This window comes from Aulonocara sp. 'chitande type north' Nkhata Bay, linkage group LG22, assembly GCF_057382095.1.
Source record: "Aulonocara sp. 'chitande type north' Nkhata Bay isolate Kocher_YH1m ecotype deep benthic linkage group LG22, A_spYH_male_GT1.1, whole genome shotgun sequence".
Taxonomy (NCBI): Eukaryota; Metazoa; Chordata; class Actinopteri; order Cichliformes; family Cichlidae; genus Aulonocara; species Aulonocara sp. 'chitande type north' Nkhata Bay.
Window position 1 is genome coordinate 25182522 of NC_141364.1, and position 26980 is coordinate 25209501.

Below are 26980 nucleotides of genomic sequence, written 5' to 3' on the forward strand. Positions count from 1 at the left end.
TATGCTATCATGATGTCTGGGATCTGAATGCTCGAGCGGAACGAGAAAAAGACAGTCACTCTCACCAACGGGTGCAGTCTGCTCAGCTGTACTGGAGCGACGGCGGTGTGAACGGCGTTTTCGCCGAGAAGGGGGAGGAGATGAACCGGGCCGCGAATTCTCCAGCGGACCGGGCTGAACGTCCTCCGACTCTTCATACAGGAGAGGCAGTTCCGGGCAGATGCCTACGGTGGACACGAGGAAGTCCCGGATGTGGGGGTGTAGCGCGCCGAATAACCAGGGGAGTCCGGACACCATCCTCTGTAGGCGGATGGCTACGGTCTCCCGGTATTCTCCACTTGGCAGCGCTACCCACTCCTGACAGTGGTATTCCACTGTGTAAATCAGGTCCTCACGGAGCTCGGTGGAGGGGTTGTGAGCTGCTGGGTCCATGTCGTTGGTGACGTCGTTCTGTCAAGGCTCGGCTGTGTGGCAGGCAGGAGGAGGACCCGAAATGCAAAACTCACACACACGGGGATGAACTCAAAAAGCAGCTTTATTGCTGACAAAAGATAATAGGAGATACAAAACTAAACTGGGAAAAACTAACATAAAACTCACCAGGAAACACGGGGGAATCACACACAGCATGAGGGACGACGTCACGCTGAACAGAGGGAGACGCAGACAGAAATACACAGTGGGAACACACGGGGAACACAGGTGACACTGATAATCATAACGAGACAGGGCGGGGTGAACTGAACATGACATGTACGGGCGTGAGAGTCACAAAGTAAACAGGAAGTGCACAGAGGTTCAGACAGGAGGAGAGAGAGCACGGGGAAAACACAGACATAACGGGCTGGGGAAACATGAAACAACCACAAAGGGAGACGAGGGCTCATAAATACATAGAGGGCACACAGGGGGAAGAGAGAGCACGGGGAGAACTTAGACATAATGGGCAGGGGAAGCATGGGATAAAACATAAGGAGAGACGAGGGCTCACAGATACACAGAGGGGCACACAGGGGGTAAAAGCCATGAAGGGAAAACACTTAGGGAACAACACAACAGGGCAACTCAGAAAACATGGCCTAAGCAAGGAACAAAATACAAACATACAAGGAAACTAAGAACACTGTGGCAACATGGCCCAGGACCATGACACAAACTCTCTATATCCTAAAGTTTCCTGGCTGCTGCTTGGCAACTGAAAGCCTGTCCATTTTCCCCTCAATCTGGTGAAGTCGTCCTATACCCTCAGCAGGAAAACCACCCCTTGACCTTGGTGATGGTGTTCTGTGGTTATACTCCTTTCAGACACAACAGGTCGAGTTGGTTCCAACAAGCTTGATTTTGGTTTCATCTGTCCATGGCACGTTCTCCCAAGCCTTCTCTGAATCATTTAGATGTTCACTGCCAAACTTAAGAAGGGCCTGTACAGTGGGGCAAAAAAGTATTTAGTCAGCCACCGATTGTGCAAGTTCCCCCACCTAAAATGATGACAGAGGTCAGTAATTTGCACCAGAGGTACACTTCAACTGTGAGAGACAGAATGTGAAAAAAAAATCCATGAATCCACATGGTAGGATTTGTGAAGAATTTATTCGTAAATCAGGGTGGAAAATAAGTATTTGGTCAATAACAAAAATACAACTCAATACTTTGTAACATAACCTTTGTTGGCAATAACAGAGGTCAAACGTTTACTATAGGTCTTTACCAGGTTTGCACACACAGTAGCTGGTATTTTGGCCCATTCCTCCATGCAGATCTTCTCGAGAGCAGTGATGTTTTGGGGCTGTCGCCGAGCAACACGGACTTTCAACTCCCGCCACAGATTTTCTATGGGGTTGAGGTCTGGAGACTGGCTAGGCCACTCCAGGACTTTCAAATGCTTCTTACGGAGCCACTCCTTTGTTGCCCGGGCGGTGTGTTTTGGATCATTGTCATGTTGGAAGACCCAGCCTCGTTTCATCTTCAAAGTTCTCACTGATGGAAGGAGGTTTTGGCTCAAAATCTCACGATACATGGCCCCATTCATTCTGTCCTTAACACGGAAAAACAGCCCCATAGCATGATGTTTCCACCCCCATGCTTCACAGTAGGTATGGTGTTCTTGGGATGTAACTCAGTATTCTTCTTCCTCCAAACACGACGAGTTGAGTTTATACCAAAAAGTTCTACTTTGGTTTCATCTGACCACATGACATTCTCCCAATCCTCTGCTGTATCATCCATGTGCTCTCTGGCAAACTTCAGACGGGCCTGGACATGCACTGGCCTCAGCAGCGGAACACGTCTGGCACTGCGGGATTTGATTCCCTGCCGTTGTAGTGTGTTACTGATGGTGACCTTTGTTACTTTGGTCCCAGCTCTCTGCAGGTCATTCACCAGGTCTCCCCGTGTGGTTCTGGGATCTTTGCTCACCGTTCTCATGATCATTTTGACCCCATGGGATGAGATCTTGCGTGGAGCCCCAGATCGAGGGAGATTATCAGTGGTCTTGTATGTCTTCCATTTTCTGATGATTGCTCCCACAGTTGATTTTTTCACACCAAGCTGCTTGCCTATTGTAGATTCACTCTTCCCAGTCTGGTGCAGGTCTACAATACTTTTCCTGGTGTCCTTCGAAAGCTCTTTGGTCTTGGCCATGGCGGAGTTTGGAGTCTAACTGTTTGAGGCTGTGGACAGGTGTCTTTTATACAGATGATTAGTTCAAACAGGTGCCATTCATACAGGTAACGAGTGGGGGACAGAAAAGCTTCTTACAGAAGACGTTACAGGTCTGTGAGAGCCAGAGATTTTCCTTGTTTGAGGTGACCAAATACTTATTTTCCACCCTGATTTACGAATAAATTCTTTACAAATCCTACCATGTGAATTCATGGATTTTTTTTTCACATTCTGTCTCTCACAGTTGAAGTGTACCTCTGGTGCAAATTACTGACCTCTGTCATCATTTTAAGTGGGGGAACTTGCACAATCGGTGGCTGACTAAATACTTTTTTGCCCCACTGTACATGTGCCTTGTTGAGCAGGGGGACCTTATGGGCGCTGTAAGATTACAGTGACATGCGTTGCCAATGGTGGTTTCAGATCACTAACAAGCTCCTCCCATGTAGATTTAGGCTGTTCCACCAGATCTACAATCTTGTCCCTGATATCCTTTGACAGCTCGTTGGTGGTTAGAGGTTGGAATAGGGGAAAAAAAAGATCTTTGGACATGCTTGTACACATAATGAGTTAAGACCAGGAGTATCTGTTTTGAACAACTGATTGTAATCTGTGTCACATACTTAATGTGATGTGATTTGTTTTTGGTTGATATTCTGTGTCTCTCCATTAAAAAAAGTAACATACATGAAAAAAAAAACACCATAAAGAGCAAATCAGATATTCTGACCCACAATTGCAACACGCACCAGGAACACTGGATATATGGCCTTGCCTCTTCCCCCCTTAGAAAGGCTATACACGATACATACATCATACTATGCATTAACTAATGATTATGGGTTTGAGGCAATAAACACAAGAATTCACCCAAGTGGTAGGTTTTATGTTTTATTCCAAAACCTTCAAAATAAGTTTCAAGTTCAAGAAAGTAGAATAAGCTTAGACACAATGCAAAGCATCATATACAGACAGATAAAATACATTTTATATATTGCAGACAAGCCATGGTGGGTCTTACATATGTACAGTATGTATGTAAACTTTTATATACAATCTTTTTTACATATACAAAAAAAGCCTTGTTTCTATTTTTCTTTGTATATATTTATATTTATATATATATTTATATATATATATTTATATTTATATATAGATTTTTCATATACTCCCCACTAGCATTTGTACTACAATAATGAAAAAGAAAAACATTTACATATATGTCAATCCATTTTTTCTTTTTATATTACAAATGTATTTTCATAAAAATATATCTCTGTACAAAAAAAGGTTTTTTTTTTATTTGTTAACATATTCTCTTATCTCAGACATATTTCCTCTGCAGTTGCTCTGTCGTTGCACAGTCTGCTTAAGCTCACGTTTGTCCACGTCGTCACCGGTAAATCCTTTTGGTGTACAGCGAGACACCGACACTGGCTCTTTGCCTTTCGCCGTTTTGTCTTTTTTTTTTTTTTCTCGTTGAGGCCTTTAATGGCCATGTCGAACCTGCTTGGGCATTGCGGGTTTTTCAGTCTCACATAGAGACTAGTTGAGAGATTTACAGAACTGGCTTGAAAAAAACATGTTGAAAGAAAACAAAATGAAAATATGGGACTTTATAAGTTTGTTGCCATGGAAAAACTAACAGAAAAATATCTGGTAATAAAAAAGCAGCTCTTTGTAAATACTTTGCTATATTATACTCTAGATAAATTGGACATTCTGTTTTTAGTCCAAAGATAACACATACTGACAGGTTTTTTTATATATTTTTTTTATCCATTACTGCACACAAACAGAGAAAAAGTTGTGGGATTACAGATATTCAACACAGTATAGATAGATAAATTCTGGTGCACTCAGTGAAATGAAATACATTCAGTAGTTTTTGAGCAATAAATCCAGTGATCTGATCACGAATGATCCTACTACCACGCTGCTCGCATTTCACATTGAAAGAATAAAACTCATTTAAGCTTCAAAGCTTTTCAAAATACATCCCTTCCCTCTCTCCCCACGCTTTAGTCCACTAGAAGAGCTGAAATGGGCTGAATAGTGAAGGCAAATTGCATGGAATGGGCCTGTAAAACACAGCGGGGAAGTTGAGATTTGTTGTCTGGCCATCAATATGTGGTGGCAGTGAGAGACGGGAGATTATAAATGATAGCTGATGCAGAACGTGTCACACGGCATAACTGATGGATCGCTCGGTCGTTCAATACATGTGCAGTGCTGTCCTGTGCTGCGCGAAGAAAGGGAGAGCCGTTGGTCGGGTCCCTGACTGCGAGGAAAACTCTGTGAACTTTTGAAGGAAACTCAAAGACCATAGCTGTGGTGTGTTTCATTATAGAAGAGATGGGAGAGCAGGACAGAACCCAGAGCTGTGACCGGCTGATAACGAAAATGAACTGAAGATGAGCGCCGTTTGTGTCTTAAAATATGCAAAGAGAACCAGGAAGTAGCCTGCTGCTATTAAGAAAGACTTAATTCTGACTCTTAGAGCACGGCTTCATTGAGAGCTCTGCGATCTTTACTTTCATATGACTGGACTTTCTGGGCTAACACTAGATAGGTTAAATACTTCTATAGATGTACTGACCATTAAGGGAAATGTATCCATAAAATGGTTTGCTTGACATAAAAAAACAACAGCAGAAATAAATTAAGCAACATCAAGACGTGACAGAATAATAAATCTTAATTTTTATCACTATATGTCTAATTCTAAATCGTCTGAATTTGGATAACTTTCTTTGGTTTATTTTTAAACTCGCAAAGCAAACAGAGGGCAAACACCCAGCCGAGCACGAAGCCAACAACATAAAGTCCTGGCCATTAATCCTTGCACACCAAAATACAGTACGACTGAGCACACGGCTCGTTTGGGGGGGAAAAAAACAAACTGATGGTGACTCTGGCATGAACCTAACAAGCTCAGATTTTCAGTGAGATCAAAGATTAAAAACAGATCTACAAAGCCTGCGGACTCTTCAGTGTGTGTGGGTTACTCAGGCAGGGATAAGGGCTTTACCGAAAACCCTAAAAGACTTACATTTCTAATATCTGACATAACAAGAGGAAACCCCCCTTCCCAAAGAAAAAAAAATCCTAGGAAAGATACTGGAATTCCTTAACATAAGAACACTGCGTCTAAAGCATATTTATGATATAAGGGGGTAACAAGGCACTATAATTAACATAAAATGCTTCCTGGAGGTACGAACATGAAAAAAAGAAAAAAAGAAAATTGTGTTTGGCCCTTTTTTTTAATCCTTGAATTTGTGGGGAATGAGCCCTTGTTAGTAAAAACAATCATATTTGTGTGAGCGCTTGCTTCTGTATTATGTTAATCCAGATTTATAGTCTAAATCTAGGCAAACGGAATTGCTTCCTCTGGGGTTCGTGAACACGCCGTCCTTATTTACACGTGTTCGTTTGATCGTTTTGTGTAAGTTGGGGAAAAGACCGCTTGAAAGTGCCCTCAACAGAAGCTGCGATTTAATAATGAAGCCGTCCACTTTGCTGACATATTTGGAGCAATTTCACAAAAAAAACAAATGAAATGCAACGTGCAACAGCCACAGAAAACTATAGGAACTGAGTAGCAGCTCCTTTGAGATAATGCGCGAGCAACTTCTCCTCTCCCTGTGAAATATCCAGGGTAATTCAATCGTTTCCTCTCCCATCAATTCACTACCAGAGCAAGCACGGGGCAATATTCTATCTGTACGGCCGAGATAAACGCGAGCTTTAAAAGTAATAAAATTGTAAAAGCAATTACCGACCCACAGCGAAACTGATTGAAGAAACAATACGGTGATTGGTTTCAAAAGGTCTGGAATTCTGAGGGAAATTATGTACAACGGGCAAATTTAAAGACTTCATTAAAAAAAAGAAATGTATAATAATAAGAATAACGCAGCAACAAAAATCCATAAGATGAATTTCCTTTTTTGATTTTAACACACTCACACACACAAAAAAGGAACTAAAGAAGTGAAAAGGATCTGAGCGTGTCCTGATATTGGGAATGTAAAAATGAATTTTCTTATGGGTTTGATAATGAAGCTAAAATTAATGCAAATTAGACGTAATGGCCCAATTTGCTCCTGTGAAATTCGCACACTATTCACCTCACCTAGCAGCTGCAGGTTAGCATTTACAGGTACGGGAGCAGGAAGTGGAGCAGGGTGTTTTTGAAAACATCTCCCCCCCCCCTCTCTCTCTCTCACACACACACAGACACACACACACACTTAATACGGGTCACAAAGCATTCGTATTTTCATCAGACGTGTCATTCACCAGCCAAGGTAGAGGCCAAGGTAGAGCCCCGCTGTTATATTAGATGACAGTTTCCTCCTGTGTTGCATTTTCAATATAATTTTTTTTTTGCATATCACTCCCCAGTTGCCATAGATATGGGGAAGCGTTAGCAGCAAAGACATAAACACTTTTTTCAACCCCCTCCCAAAATCATATTTATCATTTCCAATTTAATGCGTGGGGAGTAATCAGTAGGCCAGCGACTCCCCTGCTGTCACAGCTCTGAGGAAGCCTTCTGCAACATTTTTATGAAGGGCGAAGACAAAACAAAGCGACGCAATTTTTTTCTTTTTCTTTTTTTTTTCCAAAGGGGAGCGAGCTGTCAGAAGTGAGCTTGCATGAAAAAGACCTGAATGCAATCCAGAGGGAACGCATCTCTCGCTTCATCCATTCTTCAAACCCCAGCGCCTTCATTTGAACATTTCCAGAGAGCGAGAACATGACCGCACTTTGATCTTTGTTTTCCTAAGGCCAAAGTTTAGCGGAGCTACTGCTGCAACTTGTGTCACCTTTTAATCCAGTGAAACGAGCAAAGCTGGATCCGGGATTAAAAGAAACTTTAAAAAAGAAAAGAAAAAAAGCAGATAGTGTAATCTAAATACAGATTTGCTGTGCTACATTGTGGTTTGTTGCGACATGGTCCCTTCTCCTCAAGGGCCTCAGAGCAGAGGTGGCGGCATGGTTAAAAAAAAGCCTGTTTTTGGAGCAAATGTCAAGAGTACTTCCCCTTGCTTAACCTTTGATTCAAGTGTGTTAGCTTGAGAAGTGAATTTGTCTCTCTTCGGTCCCTTTGATCTATCTGATCGATCGCTACCAACCAAAAAGAAAAGAAAGAAAAATGATGGAGACTGGATTTATAGATTGTCGACGTTTAATTTACTGGTTTTCGGAGCCTCTGAGTTGGCGTAATCCTAAACTCGTAAACTCAATACTTTCACTTCTTAAAGCAACAAAAAAATAAAATAAGACAGCATTGCGTGTTTGGTTGGATTTTTAGGGTGAGAACAGATGAGGGCAGCTACAAGATGTGCACATGAACATACGCACTCACACTCGCATGTACAACTCTCACTACAACCTCACTAAGTGCTTTTTTTTTTTTTAATTTCAGCAGCCCAAGCTACCTTTGAACCCCTACACTGGACACAGCTGCCTCGCCAAGCAGAATTTTATTCCTGCTACAAAAAAAAAGATGAAGTCGAGTGTGTCTGTGTGTGTGTGTCTCCAGCAAGGCCTTCAAAAACTCACTGAATTTTTAATTCATCCTCTGCCAGAAACTGAGGGGTCCCCGATGATACTTTTCGAGAACCTCAGGAGCGGACAGCTGGGAAGAAAACTGGCATCCAGCGACTCAAAGAATAAGGTGAGCAGCATATAAGAGCGAACACAATAAAAATAGCTAATGAGAAACAAAAAACAAAAAAACGAGAAAGATGAATCGAAACAGTCCAGACCGTCTCCCTCAGATTCACACACAAGCCAATACGCCGCTGCCCGTCTTACAGTTCGCTTGCACAGAGGCCTCCGTAAGCTACAGGTATATTTCTCGACTTAAAAGTTTACAGGTAAAATTCCCTTTGGGTTTAGGCGGTGAGAAAAGTCATCACAGCTTTGCTCCCAGTCGTACTCCCCACTGGCTGCAGTTTAAGGTGGAAGCTTTTCCTCGAAATATGGAGAATGATCAAGAAACCACGTAAAGTTACGAAAAGCGCGTTGTTGTTGTCGTGTGTTCAGATGGTTGTCTTCACGTGGTTTCTTTCTGTTTGTTTTCTTATCGCCAGCAGGTAAGCGCCTTTTCCGCTGGAGATGTTTCTTGAAGGTATTTCAGCAAATAAAATAATCTTTGTCTTGCCCTCTGCTCAAGGAGCTATAGATGTCCTCAGCTGGCACGCAGGCGAGGACGTGGTGCACCTCTCGTCCCCGGACTGAATCGGTGATGTAACAGAGGATGAGTGTGTAGAAAATGGTGGGGAAGGGTGAGGGAAAAGAGATATATTCAAATCCAGGAAACAAGAGAAGTGGGTTGAAAAGAAAAGGATAAAGAAACAAACAATGGAGACGATAAAGATGACAGAGAGCAGAGAAAATATATGCATTAATGTCATTTTCCCATGATTCCAAATAACCATTCTATTTTTATAAACAAACTACACTTTATTTTTTTTATACAATTAATATGATGGTGTGCGGATCAAAGGGAAGACTGCAGGAGGAAAACCAATCCCTGTTTTTTTTCTATTCATAGAAAAGTCTTTATGGGACGAAGGTAAAAGGTTGAGTCTGAAACTACATTCGGAGAAACTGTGTCTTGCTTCAACAGTTGTGGCGCCTCAGATGTGCGATTATCTCAGACTCACGTTATCTACGTTCAGAGAAAAATATGAAATCATGGATGCCTGAAGTTCCAAGTTATTTTTATATCGTGCAGCCAGGGTGACCCAACGGTGGTGTGGTACTCACCTTCAGAGGAAGCGGTTGCTATACAGCTGTGCACACTGTGCTGACTGTGAACTCTGTCTCATTGGCCATGATGTCAGTGGGTTGGATGTTGCGGTCATACATGGGGTTCTCGAACGTGGCTCGCCCGTTAGTGTTCTCATGGCCCACGTAACCATTGAAGGGAACTTTGGGTCTTCTTCTAAAAAAACAAAACAAAAGGAGGTGTGGGTGGGGGTGGATGAACAATAATCTTTATCCACTCCTAGCACCAGATGTTCCTAATGTTGTGAGCATCCACAATCTGCTGTGTCATGGTTACGAAGCAAATTTTCTCTGCAGGGAAGGTTTCCTGTTATCACAGATTTTCTCATATTGAGGGTAACATATGCCTTTAGTGGATTAAAAAAAGTGAAGTTGAAGTTAATGTATTTTGGAGGAGGATGCATATACTCAAGCAAGAGCAAACTTCACCAACTTGGAAAGAACTTCAAGTAAACATATTCCCTGTCAGCTTCTCTTATATGCATGTGTTGTTTTCTCTCCCTTGTCACTTGTCTTGTGTCATATCGGTCTGCTTCATGCCTCTGCTGTTCCCTGTGTCTGCAGTGTATTGTGTATTTTGAACAATAAAGCATGTGCGCCTCAATATTCTTGCAGGCTCACAAAGTAAAAAAGAAAAGGAATCCGTGCAGAATATGGGTAACCTAATCACTGATGCAATGATATTGCTTTTATAAACATAGGGAGAATGACTTGAATAGGATGCGGCCACTTGGATGCTTCATTTCCTGAAATGTAATCGCACTAAGCATTTCTTCAGCACTGTCAACAAATAAAATAAGCTATCAGAAAATGTTGTTTGTCATTTTTCTGGTCTTATTCAAGGACACTCCTCCTTGAATAGGGAAATAATAAAGATCAGCTTGGAGTTGTAGCGAGCCTTACCTGTGTTTGTAGAGGTACAGAGCGAAGCCTGCAATGATCATGGCTATAAAAGGCACTAGGATGGCTGCTGCCACTGAACTGCTGTTGGAGGCAAAGTTGTAGCCTTGTTGGTCTCTGCTGGGATCTATACTCTCTGGAAGAGAGACAGACAAGAAGTTGAGACATTACATGAGCATTACTTCAGCGTATGACTACAATTAAGTCCCATAAAAAAAAGTTCCAATAAACAAAAGTGATATTATCCTCCTCAGTCCATAAGTGGAAATAAATAGGATAACAATGTCATAAAAGAATTTGTGATGACTGAAGAAGGCTACCAGGAAGACTCCATTTATAAATAATAGCCCGAGCAGCATAAACTGGCTTTTTTTCTTCTTCTTGGTTTATTGCTTTACTTTAGCTTCATTTCGCCCCCTGGGAATGTCAAATTTCATTATCCCAACAATGACTCTTAATTACTGACATCAAAGCCCGACAGCTATTAACTCATTTCAGATTCATTCTCTAATTTATGGAGGTGTGTGTCTGTAACAGCAACAGCGGAGGAGTGACAGCCCACCTGTTTGCCACGGAATGCCAAAAACGCTCCAATAAAGGACGAGAGACAAACAGGAAGGAATTAAATTAGCGGGTTGTGCGGTGTTTGCCAATCAACCCCCCACCGCACACAAACAGATGCACAAACACAGGCAGACCGCACTGGCGGTTACACCGCCGAGTTAAAAACAAAACGCAAAATGTCGACAAATTAAGTTGGATTATTTCAAAGATGTCTAGCCCACCTCCCACACACGCATCTGCTTTTTAAATTTTTTTAAAATAAACGCTTAAACCTGCGTACACATGAATACCCTGGTATAAGCCCTAACCCTCGGTATTAATTAAGAGCTGTTTGCTCAATCAGTTTGTTGTAGCAGGATGTGCATGTGTGTATCTGTGGACCGCACCCGCTGTTCAAACACCTTTGTCACTACAGCAGATTTTCACATCCACTTTCACCGTGTACACACACACACACTTAATCTATGTTACCCTCGGCGTAACTTCGCGCTCAATTCCAAATTCCTGCTTGTATCTGATCCATCTTTGTACCTACACTTTGGCTTCTTTAGTTTGTCTAGCAGCCAATATGGAAGCGTCTCCAGCGTGGGCTTTGCTTTTCAAAAGCTGCTAAATTCCTCTGAAATATGTCTCTGCAAATACGAAAGCAGCCAAAGCAGCAGCAGCATTTGCGATTTAACTGTTTATGTGAATACGAGATATGACATCATGTGAGCAGATTAAAAAAAAAAAAATCTGGAGGACAGCGGATCTATTTTAAACATAACAATGTCACAATTCATTCTTCCTCTACTCGTTTCTCTGTATAGCGCAGCGACCTTTAATGAATACCGTGAGCTAAAGAGACTCGGAGCGAGGCAAAACCTATCACGGGTACGTGAGAAATTAACAATGCTTAATCAAGCGTCCCTGACTGCTGATGGAAGCTTAGGACAAAAGTAATCTTTCATTTAAGTTATTATCAGATTACTAAGCAATTTAAGGTACCCACTCAGAAATCACACTAAGCCCAATGTACGGTTTCTGTTATAGGAACTTTAAATTCACGTCCCCAACTTTTCCCATTTTTTTGTGGATTAGTTCTTAAACCAGAACTAATATGAAGAATGATGTAAAATTAAAGAATAAATGTACAGCAATACAGTTAAAAAAGGGCCTTAAATATACTCTCTTTTTTATGACACATGCATCATTAATTTCTGACATAAAAGAAAGCCATGTATTGGTGCATTGAAGCATTGTATGTCAGGTGGATCTGACACAAAAGCAATGTTACTTCAGGTTTAAAGGTACAGTATGTAATTTTAGGGATATTGTTCAACAGAAAAAATAATATTGTACTTATAAATATATACACTGATTAGTGAGCCATAATGGCTTCCAACACACTGATGCATTCTCCTAAAGTTAGATATAATACTTTCAAAATCCATAGGAGCAAGTGCTTTTGATGTTTTGATGTTGCCCAAACATCTTGAAAACAGTGGACAAGAAGGACATTGCCATCCCGTCTTCCTTCTCTCACCCCAACCAGTCACGGCAGATGGCCCCGCCCCTCCCTGAGCCTGGTTCTGCTGGAGGTTTCTTCCTGTTAAAAGGGAGTTTTTGCTTCCCACTGTCGCTAAAGTGCTTGCTCATAGGGGATCAAATGATTGTTGGGTTTTTCTCTGTATGTATTATTGTAGGGTCTACCCCTTACAATATAAATTGCCTTGAGGCGACTGTTGTTGTAATTTGGCGCTGTATAAATAAAATTGAACTGAATTAAATTGCTTAATCGGGTCTTGTCAATTCAATTCAATTTTATTTATATAGCGCCAAATCACAACAGCAGTCGCCTCAAGGTGCTTTATATTGTACAGTAGATCGCACATTAATAGATACAGCGAAAAACCCAACAATTATATGACCCCCTATGAGCAAGCCCATTGTCCAATTTGTTAATGTATATTTTCATCATCTCTGTTTCATTATATCTTTCTCCTCCTCCAACACTGCTCTCTCTCTCGTCCCTCATTTCTTCCTCACGTCATGCCTCATCTGGTAAACTAAAGTCAGGGTGCTAACAGATGAAAACATGTGCAAACATGCTTTTTTATACCCGATGTTGTTGCAATTAATCTTTGTTAGCAAATTATACATGGGACCCTCCTGTCTCCACACAGCTGATAACGAGACGGCTAAATAACAACAACAGCTTGTTATAAGCTAGCATTATTCCAGCTAATGTTTCAGTCTTGAGTGTCCTAAAAATCCGTCTTTCCCTCTGATAAACCATTTGATTACATTTTAACATCGTATGAGAGGTTATCTGCATTGACTTAAACAATGTTAGATCTACTTCAAAGAAGTTTTCACTACTGTCAGCTAACAGCAGTCCTTACTGACAATAAAGTTCAGTAAGGACTCGCCAGAAGTGAGCTTGACTGACTCATCGACTTGTATCGGACTCCTTTCACAGTTTTACAGCTTCCTCCAGGGTAAATAGATTTGGGCACATATTGACAGGTAAACAGCAGACTGACCGACTATATACTCTCTACAGATGAAGGGCGGCCAGAGTTGTTTTTCCCTAATCCTTGATCTTAATCCCCAATTTCCTTAGGGATTAATAAGTGGCCCCTGTAGCAAGGATTCTGCACTTGAGTAAGAAATCTGCTGACAGCTAGTGGTGAAATTTTACACACTGTACCTTTAACACATAAGGCATGTATGAGTTGCATAATACATCACAAATTTGAGACAGGATACAAGGCGTGGTGAAAAATGTGCCTTAAAAAATACTAATGCACAGTTCATCTACAGCTTGATTAAACAGCTCTTGGGTGCATGAGAAGATCTAAAGCTCTGTTCATATCTTTCACGGCTGTTTTTACCGCAACTGCTACGTTTCGATCTGTCAGTGGAAGTTTTGTTCCGTCCATTTGCACTTGTGCTTATGTGAGGCGCGGCAGTCTGTCAAAACAGGGACCCTTCAGTTTCATTTTCAAGGAGTGGACAATGTTGCAGGAGGCAAATATGGCTTGTGGGGCAGATGGTGATCAAAGATTGTGTACGTGTAGCCAAAAACCTCCTGCGTTTTCAAAGTGCTCTGCGCTGGCTGGAGATGGCAGGTTGGCACACACTTGATGCTGTTTCCACTCAGCGCTCTCCCCCTAGACGCCTCAGGGCGTTTCAGTAGAACTCTACAATAACAGTCTCACCCTGGGGGACAGATTTACAGAGCATAACCCCATGTCTAAAAGAAAAATAATCGAACAGCATGCTCCTAGTCACTCTTCAACTGACGGTTTGCCTTTGAGCTTAGAAACAAACTGTGGACCCTTTGGCAAAAAACTGCTGAGATGGACCCCCATCACCAGGGATGATCATCCACATGAAGGCCAGGTCAGGTTAAAAGTAAAATTTTAATTCTGTGGAAAAATCTTGTTCACAGTGCAAAAGGAGGTAGATGGGAAATGTCAGATCTCCTGCTCAGTATGATTTTCTTGGGGCTATCCAGACTGCACTCAGGACAGATACTAACTTTAAATCAGTTTTAATTGATTCAATGTTTTAATCTTATGGGCTTGTTTCCAAAACCTTCTGATCACACCTTGTATGTGGACAGCTGTAACTCTTTGAAAAGCACTTCTACATCTCTGGCAGCAAAGCTGAAGTTGCTGAAGGAACTACAGAATGACGCACAGCAATGAACAGATAATATTTGCTACATGAAAACTGCCAGATATGAGGCTACTTGGCAAAGACTACAGGTGTCAACAAATAACTGTCAAAGGAAACATTCTGTTTAGCTGTTTATGAATGTGAGTGTATGGTTTGTGTATACGGATGTCATTTGTGTTTGCCTCTTGCTAGCTTCACAGACACATGATCCTAAAGAGTATTTACACTGTACAGATAAGTGAAACCCACCACAGTGTATGCTGTAAGAGCTTAGAGACATTACATACATCTCAAGTGACATTTTTTTTCGAATAGAAATCCAAAGAAAAACAAAATCTTCCCAGGAGATCACTCGGTCACAGGTTTCTGTGACCAAGTGGACCACTCACTCACCCACTCTCTGGAGACCAAATTGGCCAAAGCCTTTTCCGGTGACAACTCCCTGGTACACGTAGGAGTTGGAAGAAGAGATGTAGGACACCTGGGGAGAGAAAGGATTGGAAGACAGACGCTTAATGTGTCACATCCCAGCTTCACAAAGGAGCGTATCACCAAAGTGTCAGCAGCTGGTGCACGCAGAAAATGAAATATCACGTCAAAAAGAGCTGAGAGGCACTCGCGTGGCTGACATTTAATGTGACGGGTTTTTTTCTTTTTTTTTTCTGATCCAGAGAACAAACATACGCACACTCAGCCCCGCTGCACACATGTGAGCTTGTTACCCAAGAGGATTACACAGAGGATTCGCACCGGGGCACACTCATGTGATGTGCATCGTATGACACATACGCATGTTTGAATAAACACAGCACCACATAACCACATTTACTGTGACCTGCTTTTTTTTAATTAATTGGGAGAGAGTGTATTAGTGGTGCCTGAGGTCGGAGGATAATATGGGAGAGAAGAGTGAAAGGGGGTGGTGTGGGTCTGTGGAGTCCTGATTACCAGGCAATGATTTAACTGACATTTTAATTAAAGAGAAAACTCTTGGTGGGCCCTCCATCTCCCTAGAGTGACAAGGTTAGTGTGCTCGACATAGTTCACAATGTAGATGCGTGTGTGTATGTTGTGTAAAATCTTTTCAAGTACAACAAGAGGTGTTGTTCTGGACCAGACCCTTGCACTTACACGTCCATCTAGGGACCAGTTGTCCATTTTGAACTTGTTGACAAAGATCTCCACAGGGCCTCTGATCTGATGAACCTGCAGCACCAGCTGAGCATCCTCTCTCTTATATGTACCTGTAGAAAAGGGGTTGCAGTTATTTCGGAAAAACAGACACTCGTTTGATAAAAAGACATGACATTTGCTCTGAGCCGGCCTCTTGTTGAGTTCATGTCGACTCTTTCTTCTGTTTCTGTCCACCTGTCGTTATCTTGTGAATCCCCCGTGGGAAAATGGAACTCTTATGGATAATGGCAAGTCACCAACACTGTCTAATAAATGAATCTAAATTTAGGCTTTTAGGAAACGGGTGCAAGGTGGCGCCCTCTTGAAAATGTTTCAGTATTCTACTTTCATGTTCCCCTCTCACTAAAATGCATTTTTGAGGAGGCACAATAGACACGTGCACGTCAGAAGTATCACCAGCATGTGGCAGGCCGCAAGCAGGCCGCGTGAAACATCAAAGGCGTGCAAAAGAAAATCCTGGAGCAGCAACAGTCCAATCTCCTTTTTAAAAAAAAAAAAAAATCAGACCTTGTACTTTTCTTCCTTGAGAGCCATTTAAAATTAACATATTTTGTCTTAAGACCTTAGTGAAACTTTTGCACTTTTGATAAACTGACTGGCTATGGCACTGTTTTGCCAAGAATTACTGCAGGTAAAAATACATTATTAAATTTTGAGACGGTTCCCAGCCTGGAGGCACGAAGCGCAGTCTACTGGCTTTAATGAATCTTTAATTTTCTCTGTATTTATATTGTGTGTTCTACACATGACATGCAGCGATAGACGTGCCATTAAACAAAACACAAAAAAAAGAAACTGTGAAGGTGCGAGAGCCCAATCGTTGCTGCTCGCTGCTGTGATTCATACAATAACTCGTATAGTAACACACAGTTGCTTAAGTTTTATTAAACAGCGTTCCCATTTCACTTTTATTCCCCTTCCAAGCGAGGCAATTTGTAATGAAAGATTATGGCCGACAATAACCAACTTTTTTTGTCACTGTCAATAAACCCCATAAAAACCTACAGTGTATGTGAAGTCAACTCAATATAACACCTCTATAATAAAGATATCTGTCAGCCGGTGCTACAGCAGGTCTTACTGATGGGTTTTTAATCGTTTAGGGACAAAACCGAGTTCTGGAAATGCGAAAGCTTTGCCTAGGCAGAGGAAAAATCTCATCAGACTTCCCATTTAAATGATGGATCTATTAAAAGATAAAATTCATAAAAACAATCTTAAACATTTTGAAAGCTAGTTAAAAAAGGGAAATTTATAGTTTGTTGCTCAGTTTGTCTATTGAAAATATGTGAATACTATATATAAATACTAGCAGCTACAGGAGTGAAGTGTCCAGGCTGCTACTGATGAAATTTGATGATTGCAGCTGTGCAGTGATTATACCACTGAGAATAATATAAAATGTCTGCTGCTCTGTTACAGCAGCAATAATCCAATTCAAGCAGAGACCACACTGATTTCTTGCTTCTTGAACTCACTTGAAATTTGGATAAAAGCAAACTCAGTCGGATCTCTGATATGAAAAGCAATTTAGAAGAATTGACCCACACAGACTGTTTTTATGAGTGATGTTTATCTTTTGAAGATCTTGAGTTACTGTTGTACTCACCTGCCAGTTTAAGTTCTACTCCACTGTGGTCGATGAGTGTCCCATTAACCCGGTTGCTAAAGGGTTCAAAGGCAGTGATGCTCAACATAGCTGGTTGCTTCTTCCCGAGGTACTCGTAGGATCCCCTCCAGAGGGAGTTCTTAGCAAACACACCAACAGGAACTGAAAGACAAAGGAAGAATGAATAGTAAAAATAAGGTGTTTTATTTTGCAGAGGGGGTTTCTGCAAAATTAACCTCGTGATTACAAGTCTTTGATATTTGATACATGAGTTTTTGAGACCTCTAGATCTTCGGTTTGATTTTTTTAACCCTAAACCCTCGTATGTTTTTTGTGCCCCCATAGCGAGGAAGTATTGTAATTGCTTCCGTTTCTGTGTTTGACTGTCTCTCTGTTTGTCAGCAGCCTTGAGTCCACAGTTTTCATGTTATTTTTGAATGTGTGACGGTAGATACCAATAAGAACTCAAGCTGATTTAATTTTGGTGAAAATCAAGTCAAGGTTAAGTTTACACCACATGTGAAAATCTGTTAAATAGCTATATTACCCACAATTTGTAATGGATGGACTACACAACAATTTGCTAGGCCTTGGTGAACATGAGTACCTAGGCTGGCGTTTTAACTTGACCTTTGCTGTTAGCACCCAAGGTCAAAGCTTGAAAAAAAAATTCAAGAAACCATATCAGGTAATATATCATATTGAGAGAGCTATACATCGAACTTCAGGGAGATTTGCGCTCTCTGAGTACTAAACAATAATTTGCACAAAAATCCTGGATGTAGCAAAAATATTGCAAATTGATATTTAAATTCTGTCTTTTAAAGAATTCATCAGAAGGTTCAATAAACAAATGTTTGGAATGTACAGACAGATTTCCCATGACAGTTCAGGACACGATTCGCAGTTCCTGCACAATTCAGCAGAAAACGTCAGACTACGAAATCAGCTTAAAGGTAGAACTAATCACTGAAGTCAGGTACGTATTGTAGATAACAAGGTTTCACACGACATTTTTTTTTGTTATAGACTTTATTTGAGCACATTTAGGAGTTTAAGTATGGTAATCTTACATCCCAGGAGTGCCTTTCTTACCTGGGTGCTTGGAGGACGGCTCCTGCACTGGCACCACCGGGCCCCTACCACTTGGGCGAATATCAGCTAAAGAGAGCACAACACACAATATTAACAGAAGAAAACAATAAACCTGAGTATCCTGTAAACAGGTACAGTGTGGGCCTCAAGAAGTGACAAAAGAAGATCTCATTTCTACTTTCACCACAACAGCTCGAAGGTAATTGCAGTAGAAGGATGTCACCATCAGCACTTCCTGTCTACTAGTGATGGGATTTCCGGCTCTTTTTAGAGATCCGGCTCTTTCGGTTCGGCTCACTAAAAAGAGCCGGCTCTTTCGGCTCCGAACCGGCTCTTCAGGTTGTTTTGTTGCTTTAATTAATTTATTATTAACAATAATATAAAATTATGCACAAAAGGAATTACTAACGTAAAAACAAGTGGTTTTATTTATATATGTTTATATATAAATATATGCGGTGGCCCCTAGAGACAAAACACGTACAAACTCCAAAACACATTTCTAGCATGAACTGAACTTCCAAAGCAGAGCTACTAGATCACTTAAATTACACAATTGAAAGCATGTGTGTATTGTTTGTATATTTATACACAGGCACTCATATATATATTCAAATAATTAAAAAAAAAGTTCATTTACCTGTTATTACCACACACCAAATCCGGTCGTTGGTACTTGCTGGCTTGTGTAGCCACAAGATAACAAAGGCTCAACACTGTGCCCAGCATCCTGGAGCACTTCTGTTGTCTTTTGTACGTGTTTTGAGTTTTTATGTGCTTCTGAGTTTTTATATGCTTCTGAGTTTTTACGTGCTTCGGAGTTTGTACGTGTTTTTACGTGTTTTTGGAGTTTTTACGTGTTTTGGAGTTTGTACGTGTTTTTACGTGTTTTGGAGTTTGTACATGCTTCAGAGTTCGTACGTGATTTGAAGTTTGTATGTGCTTTGTCTCTAGGGGCCACCGTAAATATACTTTTATTTATTCACTCCACATAAAATGTAATAAATAAATCATATAATACAAAAATCAACTATTCACATTTCAAGTTTTAACTATTTAAATTTTCAGCTTTTTCCTTTCACAAATTTAAAGTGAAAAGAACACAAAACACTGCAAACCACAACACAATTAAATATAAATTATAATATGAAAACTAAAAGAAGATGCATATTCTCTGTCATATGGACCTGCATGAATAAACTTTCTCAATCCTTTATCATCTGCAACCGAAAATAGTTGTAGATGATTACTATACCTTTCTAATGTTGTTGTCCCTGCCTCTCTTTCTCTCTCTCTGGCTCTGTTCCTGTGCTACTGAGTGTAACTACCGCCCCTCCCCCCTCTGCCCAGCATAAAGCACAAGGCTCGCGTGCAGAGTGAAGCGGAAAAAAAGTGCGAGAGAGAGGCTGAGAGAAAAAAAAAAAAAAAAAAAAACCCCACGTGACGGCTCGCGATAAGGAGCCGGCTCGCGTCGTTCACGTCAAAGAGCCGGATCTAAGAGCCATTTCGTTCGCGAACGACCCATCACTACTGTCTACGCCTAATAACCCCTGTGGTGGCTGAGGGCTGCCTGTGATAGGACTTGAGTCATGTGTCAAAAAGCAGCTCAAGTATCCCTGCGGCGTGAGAGACACGGTTTCACAGCTTCAGCGGAAGTGCTTTAATAATGCCTTACTGCTCACAGGGGGCCGCGGGAATACATCACAGTAGTAAACATACACCCACGCAGGTAAACAGAGCGGAGAGGGCTTTACTCGCAACCGCAAACAAAGACAGGTATACTGATGGTAGTTTATGAGGACAAAAAAAATCACCTCGGATAAACGCATACAGACACAAGGAAACATGCACATCACACACACACTCCCACTGCCTTGTACTTTATTAGCTGCCAGTCTTTTGAGCTGCCCTTCCATCACTTCACCCACAGGCGCTGTTAATATCCTGTATGTGCTAAGGCTCTCTCTTTTTTGCCTTCACACTTAATGGCATGGCCTTAAAAACACCCATCAGCCTATATATTTCAGCAGAAGCCCCGACATGGAATCTATCACGTGGATATCCCCAACTCTAGTGCAGCTTTCTCTTTCAGCTATTAGCATTTCTCTACACTACATAATCGTATGTCGATTACTCTTTTTTTGGCCCCTCCATATGTATTTAAGTCAATGAGGGTATCTTAATGGCAGTCTATTTGTCTGCTAGACCTTTTTAACACTACTTCACCATTTATAAGAGCTACTTCTGCTAACCTAATCAATGGGAAGCATTGGCCTAATCAAGTTTTGCACCCTTGCTAATGATACGAAGCTTACGCGTTTGTGCGTGCTTCTGTAGGTAATTCCATGCAGTCTAATTGCGTGATGGATGGGCCACCCTACCCTGGCATGTGTCTGAGAATAAGCGAGCGTTAACAAAGCAATTCATCAGGATTAGCTGAATCTGCGGTTTTCCCAAATTCTTTATCTGCCTCAATAATCCTTATAAATACACATTATGGAGTTGTGCATGACAAATACAGGGTGTTTTAAGTGTCTAATACACGTAGCTATGTAAATGTTGAAAGTGGATGGCCATGTGCACACATTTTTAGTCTTACAGCGATTACATTGTTTAGCCATGTGAGTGAAATTTAGCATCAGAAAAAACAGCAAAGCAGGTGCATGAGCTTTTTGAGTGTCGAGCACGTCTTCGCGTTCCCTCATGGCTCGAATGTAACAATGTTTATACCTGCACACAGAGGCGGTTTCCCTGACCAGCTACCGTCGGACCTGCACGTCCTGTGCTCTGATCCTCCAGCCAAGTAGAAGCCGGGCTGACATGTATAGATCAGTGTGTAGCCCAGGGATGGCAGTTCAATGGCTCTCACATCAGACTGGGCTGGCAGCTCTGGCTGGCTGCAATGGTGGGCTGCAGAGAGAGGGAGGAGGATTAAAGAGACCAAAAAAGAAAAGAAAATAGTAAAGAAAGGGGACAAGAAAAGGATGAAAAGATGAGCGAGATCAGGAATCAGATGAGAGATAGTCAAGAAATAAAGGAAAAGTTTATACAGCAGAAGAGAAAACGTGACAAGGGGTTAAGACAGAAGTATGTGGGAGATATTGGCCTCAGCTTGTTATTAGATTGTGTTCTTACCAATGCACTCAGGTTGAAAGCCACTCCAAGTGAGGTTTGGTAGGCAGGTGCGAGAAATCGAGCCCTGCAGTAAGTAGCCCTTTCTGCAGCTGAAGAACACCGTACTGCTGATCTGTAAATGAAAATGCATTAAAAAAAAAAAAGAATAAAAATCCAAATAACACCTCAGTTTTTACTGAAGTAGAGCTGCAACTTTGCTATTACACTTGCCGTTGTCGGGTTACTAATCACATTAACAGCGCATTACAGCGTGTCGCTCGGAGTACACCCAAAACCAGAACAACAAAAATAAAGCAGCTGTAGGGGATTCAGCTGCCATTTATTGTATTGCTTATTTATTTCATCATTTCCCTAAGCCATCTGGGCCCTTGTCACTCAACTCTGTACAGAAAATAACAAATGAGTACAGACAAAGAAAACATTCTCAATATGGTATCAGAAGAAAGACAGATGTGGGCTGAGCGGTGCTGTAACATCAATATTGCAGTAGCCATTAAGTCATGCTTCCTGTTTGCTCCTGCAAAATAAGTATTAAAGGAGGGAAGTGTACAATATGAACGGCATTAAGGTAAAAGAAAAAACACATTTTGGGGGTTTCATCACATTTTTAATATATGGAAATCAATTTCTGGAGTGACCACATATTCTCACCTGGTAGCCCTGGCTGTTGTTCTGATTTCCAAAGAGAGGCGTGCCAGAATCTCCACAGGTAGTGTGACTGGGATCTGAAATACGCCCCCCCACACACACACATACAAACACACATACACACACACACACACACACAAAAATGCTTTGATAACTATACTAACTATTCCCGCAATACAGAAGGTCCTCTAAACATACAGTACTGTGCAAAAGTTTCAGATTCTCATGCATCACATAGTGCCGTTATTACTGATGGAGGTAGTAGTACAGCTTGCAGAGGAAACATTTTATTGTATTTAGGTGGCTTTGTGAGTTTATGTCAGCTGAAATGAATAATAACAGTAGCACTTTATAGTTACTTAATGGAGAATATTACTGAAGGAATGAAGCCCATTACTTAATGTTAATCAACTGTTTTTCAATGTGTCTGTCATTTTACTTTTCTGTTCACAAGAACATAAACATTCTCAAACAACTTTATTTTAGCTTATGGAAATAAGATAAGCTATAGTATAGTTATAGTTTAAAGAATAAAGAGATAAAGACAAGGAATGAACGGAACTTTTGTACGAGGTTTCAAAGAGATTTTAAACAGTTTTTTGTGAAGTCATCTTGTTTTCTGTACGGTGAACAAAGCCACAAAAAGGAAGACTCTGCTGTGAACCAAGGTTTTGCGAGAGGCAGAATAAAGCAGCAGCCATACAGTAACACACAGTAAGTAAAATGACATTCATATTTTTTATAGACTGAATCTCACTAAATCTTAGTTTAATCTTTCCAACATGACACATCTGGTTAAACAAAGTCCAGAAATTGACTGCGGCCTTAATAAATTCCTGTTTACTAGCAGCAGGGTCAAAGGTTTGCATGTGTGCATATTTTAAAGTATCCAAACACCACAACAACCTCCAGGGCTGGAAACATTTATTTTATTTATTTAATCTTTAATCTGTTCCTGACTTTCTGAATGCCTTTAACAACAACCCCCTCATGGCTTTAGCACTGCACACCATCGCAAGGATAGAGTTTGCATCAATTAGTGAAATAAATCAAATTCAATAAGAAATGTTGTAAATTCTATCAATAAGGACCCTGACCCTGTCAGAACTACAGCAATTAACTGAGTCCATACTTGCTTGGAAAATGATTCAATAAATTCTTGTACTGGCTTTAAATAACTCCGCAAGTTAATTCTGACTCGTGGAGTTAAGCAGCTATTTAGCTAGGTCTAATGGTTTTGCCTGTTTCCCGTTTTACTTCTTGGCGGAAAATAGCAATCGGAACTAAAAAGTGAGCCGAAAGCAGTAATCAGACCAGCCAAAGAGAAGCTTCTGTCAGGTTCAAGCTTATTTTTATATTGTTATATAGAGGCACTGATTTCTGTGCTGTTTTAGGATTATGGACATACCCAATAGGCTCAAATCATAAACAATCATGCTTACCTATGCAAGACGGCTGCGTGCCACTCCAGGTGCCATCATACTGGCAGTATCTCCGCGATGAGCCGACCAGGACGAGTGGCGGGTCGCAGAAGAAGGAGACGGAGGAGAGATAGGTGAAACCGCTGTCCTCCCTTCTCCCCTGTGTTGGCATTCCCGGGTCTCCACAAAAAACAGCTGTAAAGATGGAAGCAGAGAGATGATGTGACCGACTGCACGTTTTTCATTTTAAATCGATATTCTTCTGAGGACACACACTACACTATACGTGGGTAAAACAATGTCAGAGACAAATCATGACATGCCACTTACGGAAGCACTGTGGTTTCTCTCCACTCCAGTTGCCGTTGCCTTGGCATGTTAACACAGTGGGTAGGGACAGCTGGTAACCTTGGTTGCAGGAGTAGCTTATGCTGGAGCCCCAGGTGAAGTCTGTCCCAACAACCTGTCCATTGGGGATGGTGGGTGGTGGACCACATACAATTGCTGCAAGGAAACAAGGGTGCATTAGAGGACTTTTATGTTTTCTGTCGGTTTCAGTGTTTTAATGCAAAAACTGATAGAGGCAAAAAAAAAGGCTAATCATTCTGTAACCCAAAAATACAATCAGGTCAACGTATACAACTCTACCTTTACAGAGAGGTTTGGTGCCATTCCAGGTGCGGGTCTTGGTGCAGATGAGAGAGGAGGCCCGATCGGCATCCATGGTGAAACCAGGGGAGCACTGGAACGTGACCGTGTGGTTGTAGGTGAAATCACTCCCAAATCTCACCCCGTTAGCTGGCACTCCGGGATCGCCGCAGTTGATAACTGGAAAAACATAAAGGTACTAAAAAATAGATTCAGCTTGCTACCCTGTTGTGTTTGAGATATTTGACAATTTGATTATTTGCAGTGAAAAGAGCAAACACAAACAAGTTAATAAATGTATATTTAGAGTGACAATAGACCGAGGCTTATAATTAATGAGGTGCTATAGGTAGTTTACCCCCAAACTTTGTGTAAAACACAAACTGAAAATTTCTGATGTTATTGAATGGACCATTAACCCTCTGTTAACTTATAAACAACCTCTTTTAGATAACACTGGGTTTATGGCACACGAGAGCTATGCAACTATCACAGCTCTCTTCTTGTAGTTTGTTTCCTATTTTGAGTTTTTAGGATGCAGACACAAAATCTTGTGTTGAGTATCCGTCTGTGGTCGCTCCCTATAGTTCCAAAATGAACCACATTTCTCCTTTATTGTACTTTTTACATCCTGCAGGGAAAACAGCATGATTGAGTAACAACAGAGAGAATTCCACAGTGTGACTCAGCAGCCTTGCTGCTCAGCTCTGCTGTAAATATCAAAGAAGGAAAATCCAGGCCATATGACAACTTGAGCTTAGATGCCTTGGGACAAAAAGGCACTGCAAAATGTGTACATGCATGTTTCAGCAATATTCAATACAGGGTGAGGGAGCTGGTCCTCTTGGAAGTGGAGTGGCTCCTCTTTTCCCGGCAAAGCCTGGCTGGCAAGATTCTACCTGGAACCACAATACCTTTCCAGGACTGTCATCTCTTTAACAACACACACAGAACTGACGCGCACTGAGATCATTCCCCTCTTCCATAATATAATAACGATGCAAGTATAAATTTCATCTACAAAATCCAGTGTCATTGCCACATCTTCCCGTTCCTGTAGCCATCTTTGTCAAGCATGGCCTTGACATAGAGTTTTTCCTTCAAATCAATAGAAATCATTCAGCCAGAATTGCTTCGCCTCACATGTGCCTCCCTCTCTGCCTCCAGGTGCCCTTCCAAAGAGCTTCAACACGTACCACATTCACTTCTATGAATTACGTAGTTCTGAAATCCATAATGGTGCTGCTTAGGGCTTTATCCCCTCCATTCAGAAGAAACTGGTTCTCTTAGTGACCTCTATTTGCTGGGGTCTCTTGGTTCTGTACAGCAGCCACACGTCTTTTGTGAGACATGATGACAAAGGGCTGTCAGTCAGGCCCTTGAAATGGACCATGAATCGTACCAATTTCCTCCAGCTGAGCCAGTGAACCACATGAGCGATCCACCACTAAAACAAAGGCCACTAGAAGCAATTATTGTGACTCACGTGTTCTCTTACAATTCTTGTGGAGCATTAAATAACAAAATTTTACATTTCCCTTCTCTAAAAGCAAAGCCTTCGTGGAAACAAAATCAAGCACAGAAAACGAAACTATTATCATTTAACTATTGATAATCTGACAGTCCTGAGAAGTTCTTTTGTGGGAGCTGTTAATTACCTGAGCACTCAGGCATGTTGCCGGTCCAAGTCCCGTTAACAGTGCAGTGCCGGGTCAGGAGTCCAGTAGAGTAGTAGCCCTCCCTGCAAGCGTAAGTGATGGATCTGGAAAAAGTCAGGCCATCGTGAATGAGGATCTGGGCATTCCGTGGAGTTCCTGGATTTCCACAAGAAACCACTGCAAATAAAAGAGAGAAAAAAACAGAGAAAAGAGAGAGAAACCATTAAAATAAGTCATATTCATTTACCGATAACCAGCACTAGGAAAATAGAAGAGATGTGAAAGAGCATTAGGTCTTTGGTGTGGAATTTAATTTAACTTAATTGATTATTTTAAAAAGATCAGAGACAAAAGTCTGAATTATACATGAGAAATTATTTAAATCTTTTTTTAATTCCTTCATTTCACTCATTTATTTTCTATTTAACCTTCAAACCTTTCACTCTAAAATCCCAAAGCCTATAATTACATATATTTATTTTGTAATATGCATAAAGCACATTATTTCGGTGTTTCTTTTCTTGAAAGATGACTTCCGCATCAATGTAAGAGTTTTATTTGTATGCATTTTGGAAAAATCAAACTATGTATTTTACAAAATTACTTTTAATTAATCGACATATTTGATGTGCATCATCACTCGGCTTTTTTCCTCTTTTTCTCTGTTCTTCATCCATCCACTCTAACACTACTCATGCTCCCCTGTGTCCTGCTTCATAAGTAACTCTGCTTTGATGGACACATCCTTTGCACAGAAAATCCCTCAGTGTCTGTCCGGCCGCCAGCAATGGTTCTGTTCATTACTGTCTCCAGCTTGCCCCGGGCCCTCGGAGCCCTGTGGACATGATCGGCCTCCCTTAATGACCAGATGTGGCCTGGCCCTTGAAGTCAGTGCCAAGTGAGAACAGGTGGGCAACCTCAGCCAGTGGGCATACCACACACATACCAGAGAGGCATCGACACAGAGTGAGGCG

The 26980-nt window shown here is 41.3% G+C and overlaps 1 protein-coding gene across 1 annotated transcript in view; it reads right to left on the reverse strand.

The window, feature by feature from the left end:
* Nucleotides 1-3545: 3545 nt before the first annotated feature.
* The window catches only part of csmd2 (CUB and Sushi multiple domains 2), a 276414-nt gene continuing 252979 nt past the window's right edge, over nucleotides 3546-26980 (reverse strand). The window contains exons 59-72 of the mRNA XM_086281126.1: nucleotides 26007-26183; nucleotides 24349-24528; nucleotides 24031-24204; nucleotides 23722-23895; nucleotides 22283-22356; nucleotides 21632-21743; nucleotides 21227-21406; nucleotides 18497-18562; nucleotides 17402-17563; nucleotides 15730-15842; nucleotides 14992-15079; nucleotides 10372-10504; nucleotides 9448-9625; nucleotides 3546-8912 (exon numbers count right to left, since the gene is read on the reverse strand). Coding sequence (XP_086137252.1) covers nucleotides 9466-9625; nucleotides 10372-10504; nucleotides 14992-15079; nucleotides 15730-15842; nucleotides 17402-17563; nucleotides 18497-18562; nucleotides 21227-21406; nucleotides 21632-21743; nucleotides 22283-22356; nucleotides 23722-23895; nucleotides 24031-24204; nucleotides 24349-24528; nucleotides 26007-26183 — 1793 coding nt within the window. The 3' untranslated portion in view covers nucleotides 3546-8912; nucleotides 9448-9465. The remainder of the gene's footprint in view (nucleotides 8913-9447; nucleotides 9626-10371; nucleotides 10505-14991; nucleotides 15080-15729; nucleotides 15843-17401; nucleotides 17564-18496; nucleotides 18563-21226; nucleotides 21407-21631; nucleotides 21744-22282; nucleotides 22357-23721; nucleotides 23896-24030; nucleotides 24205-24348; nucleotides 24529-26006; nucleotides 26184-26980) is intronic.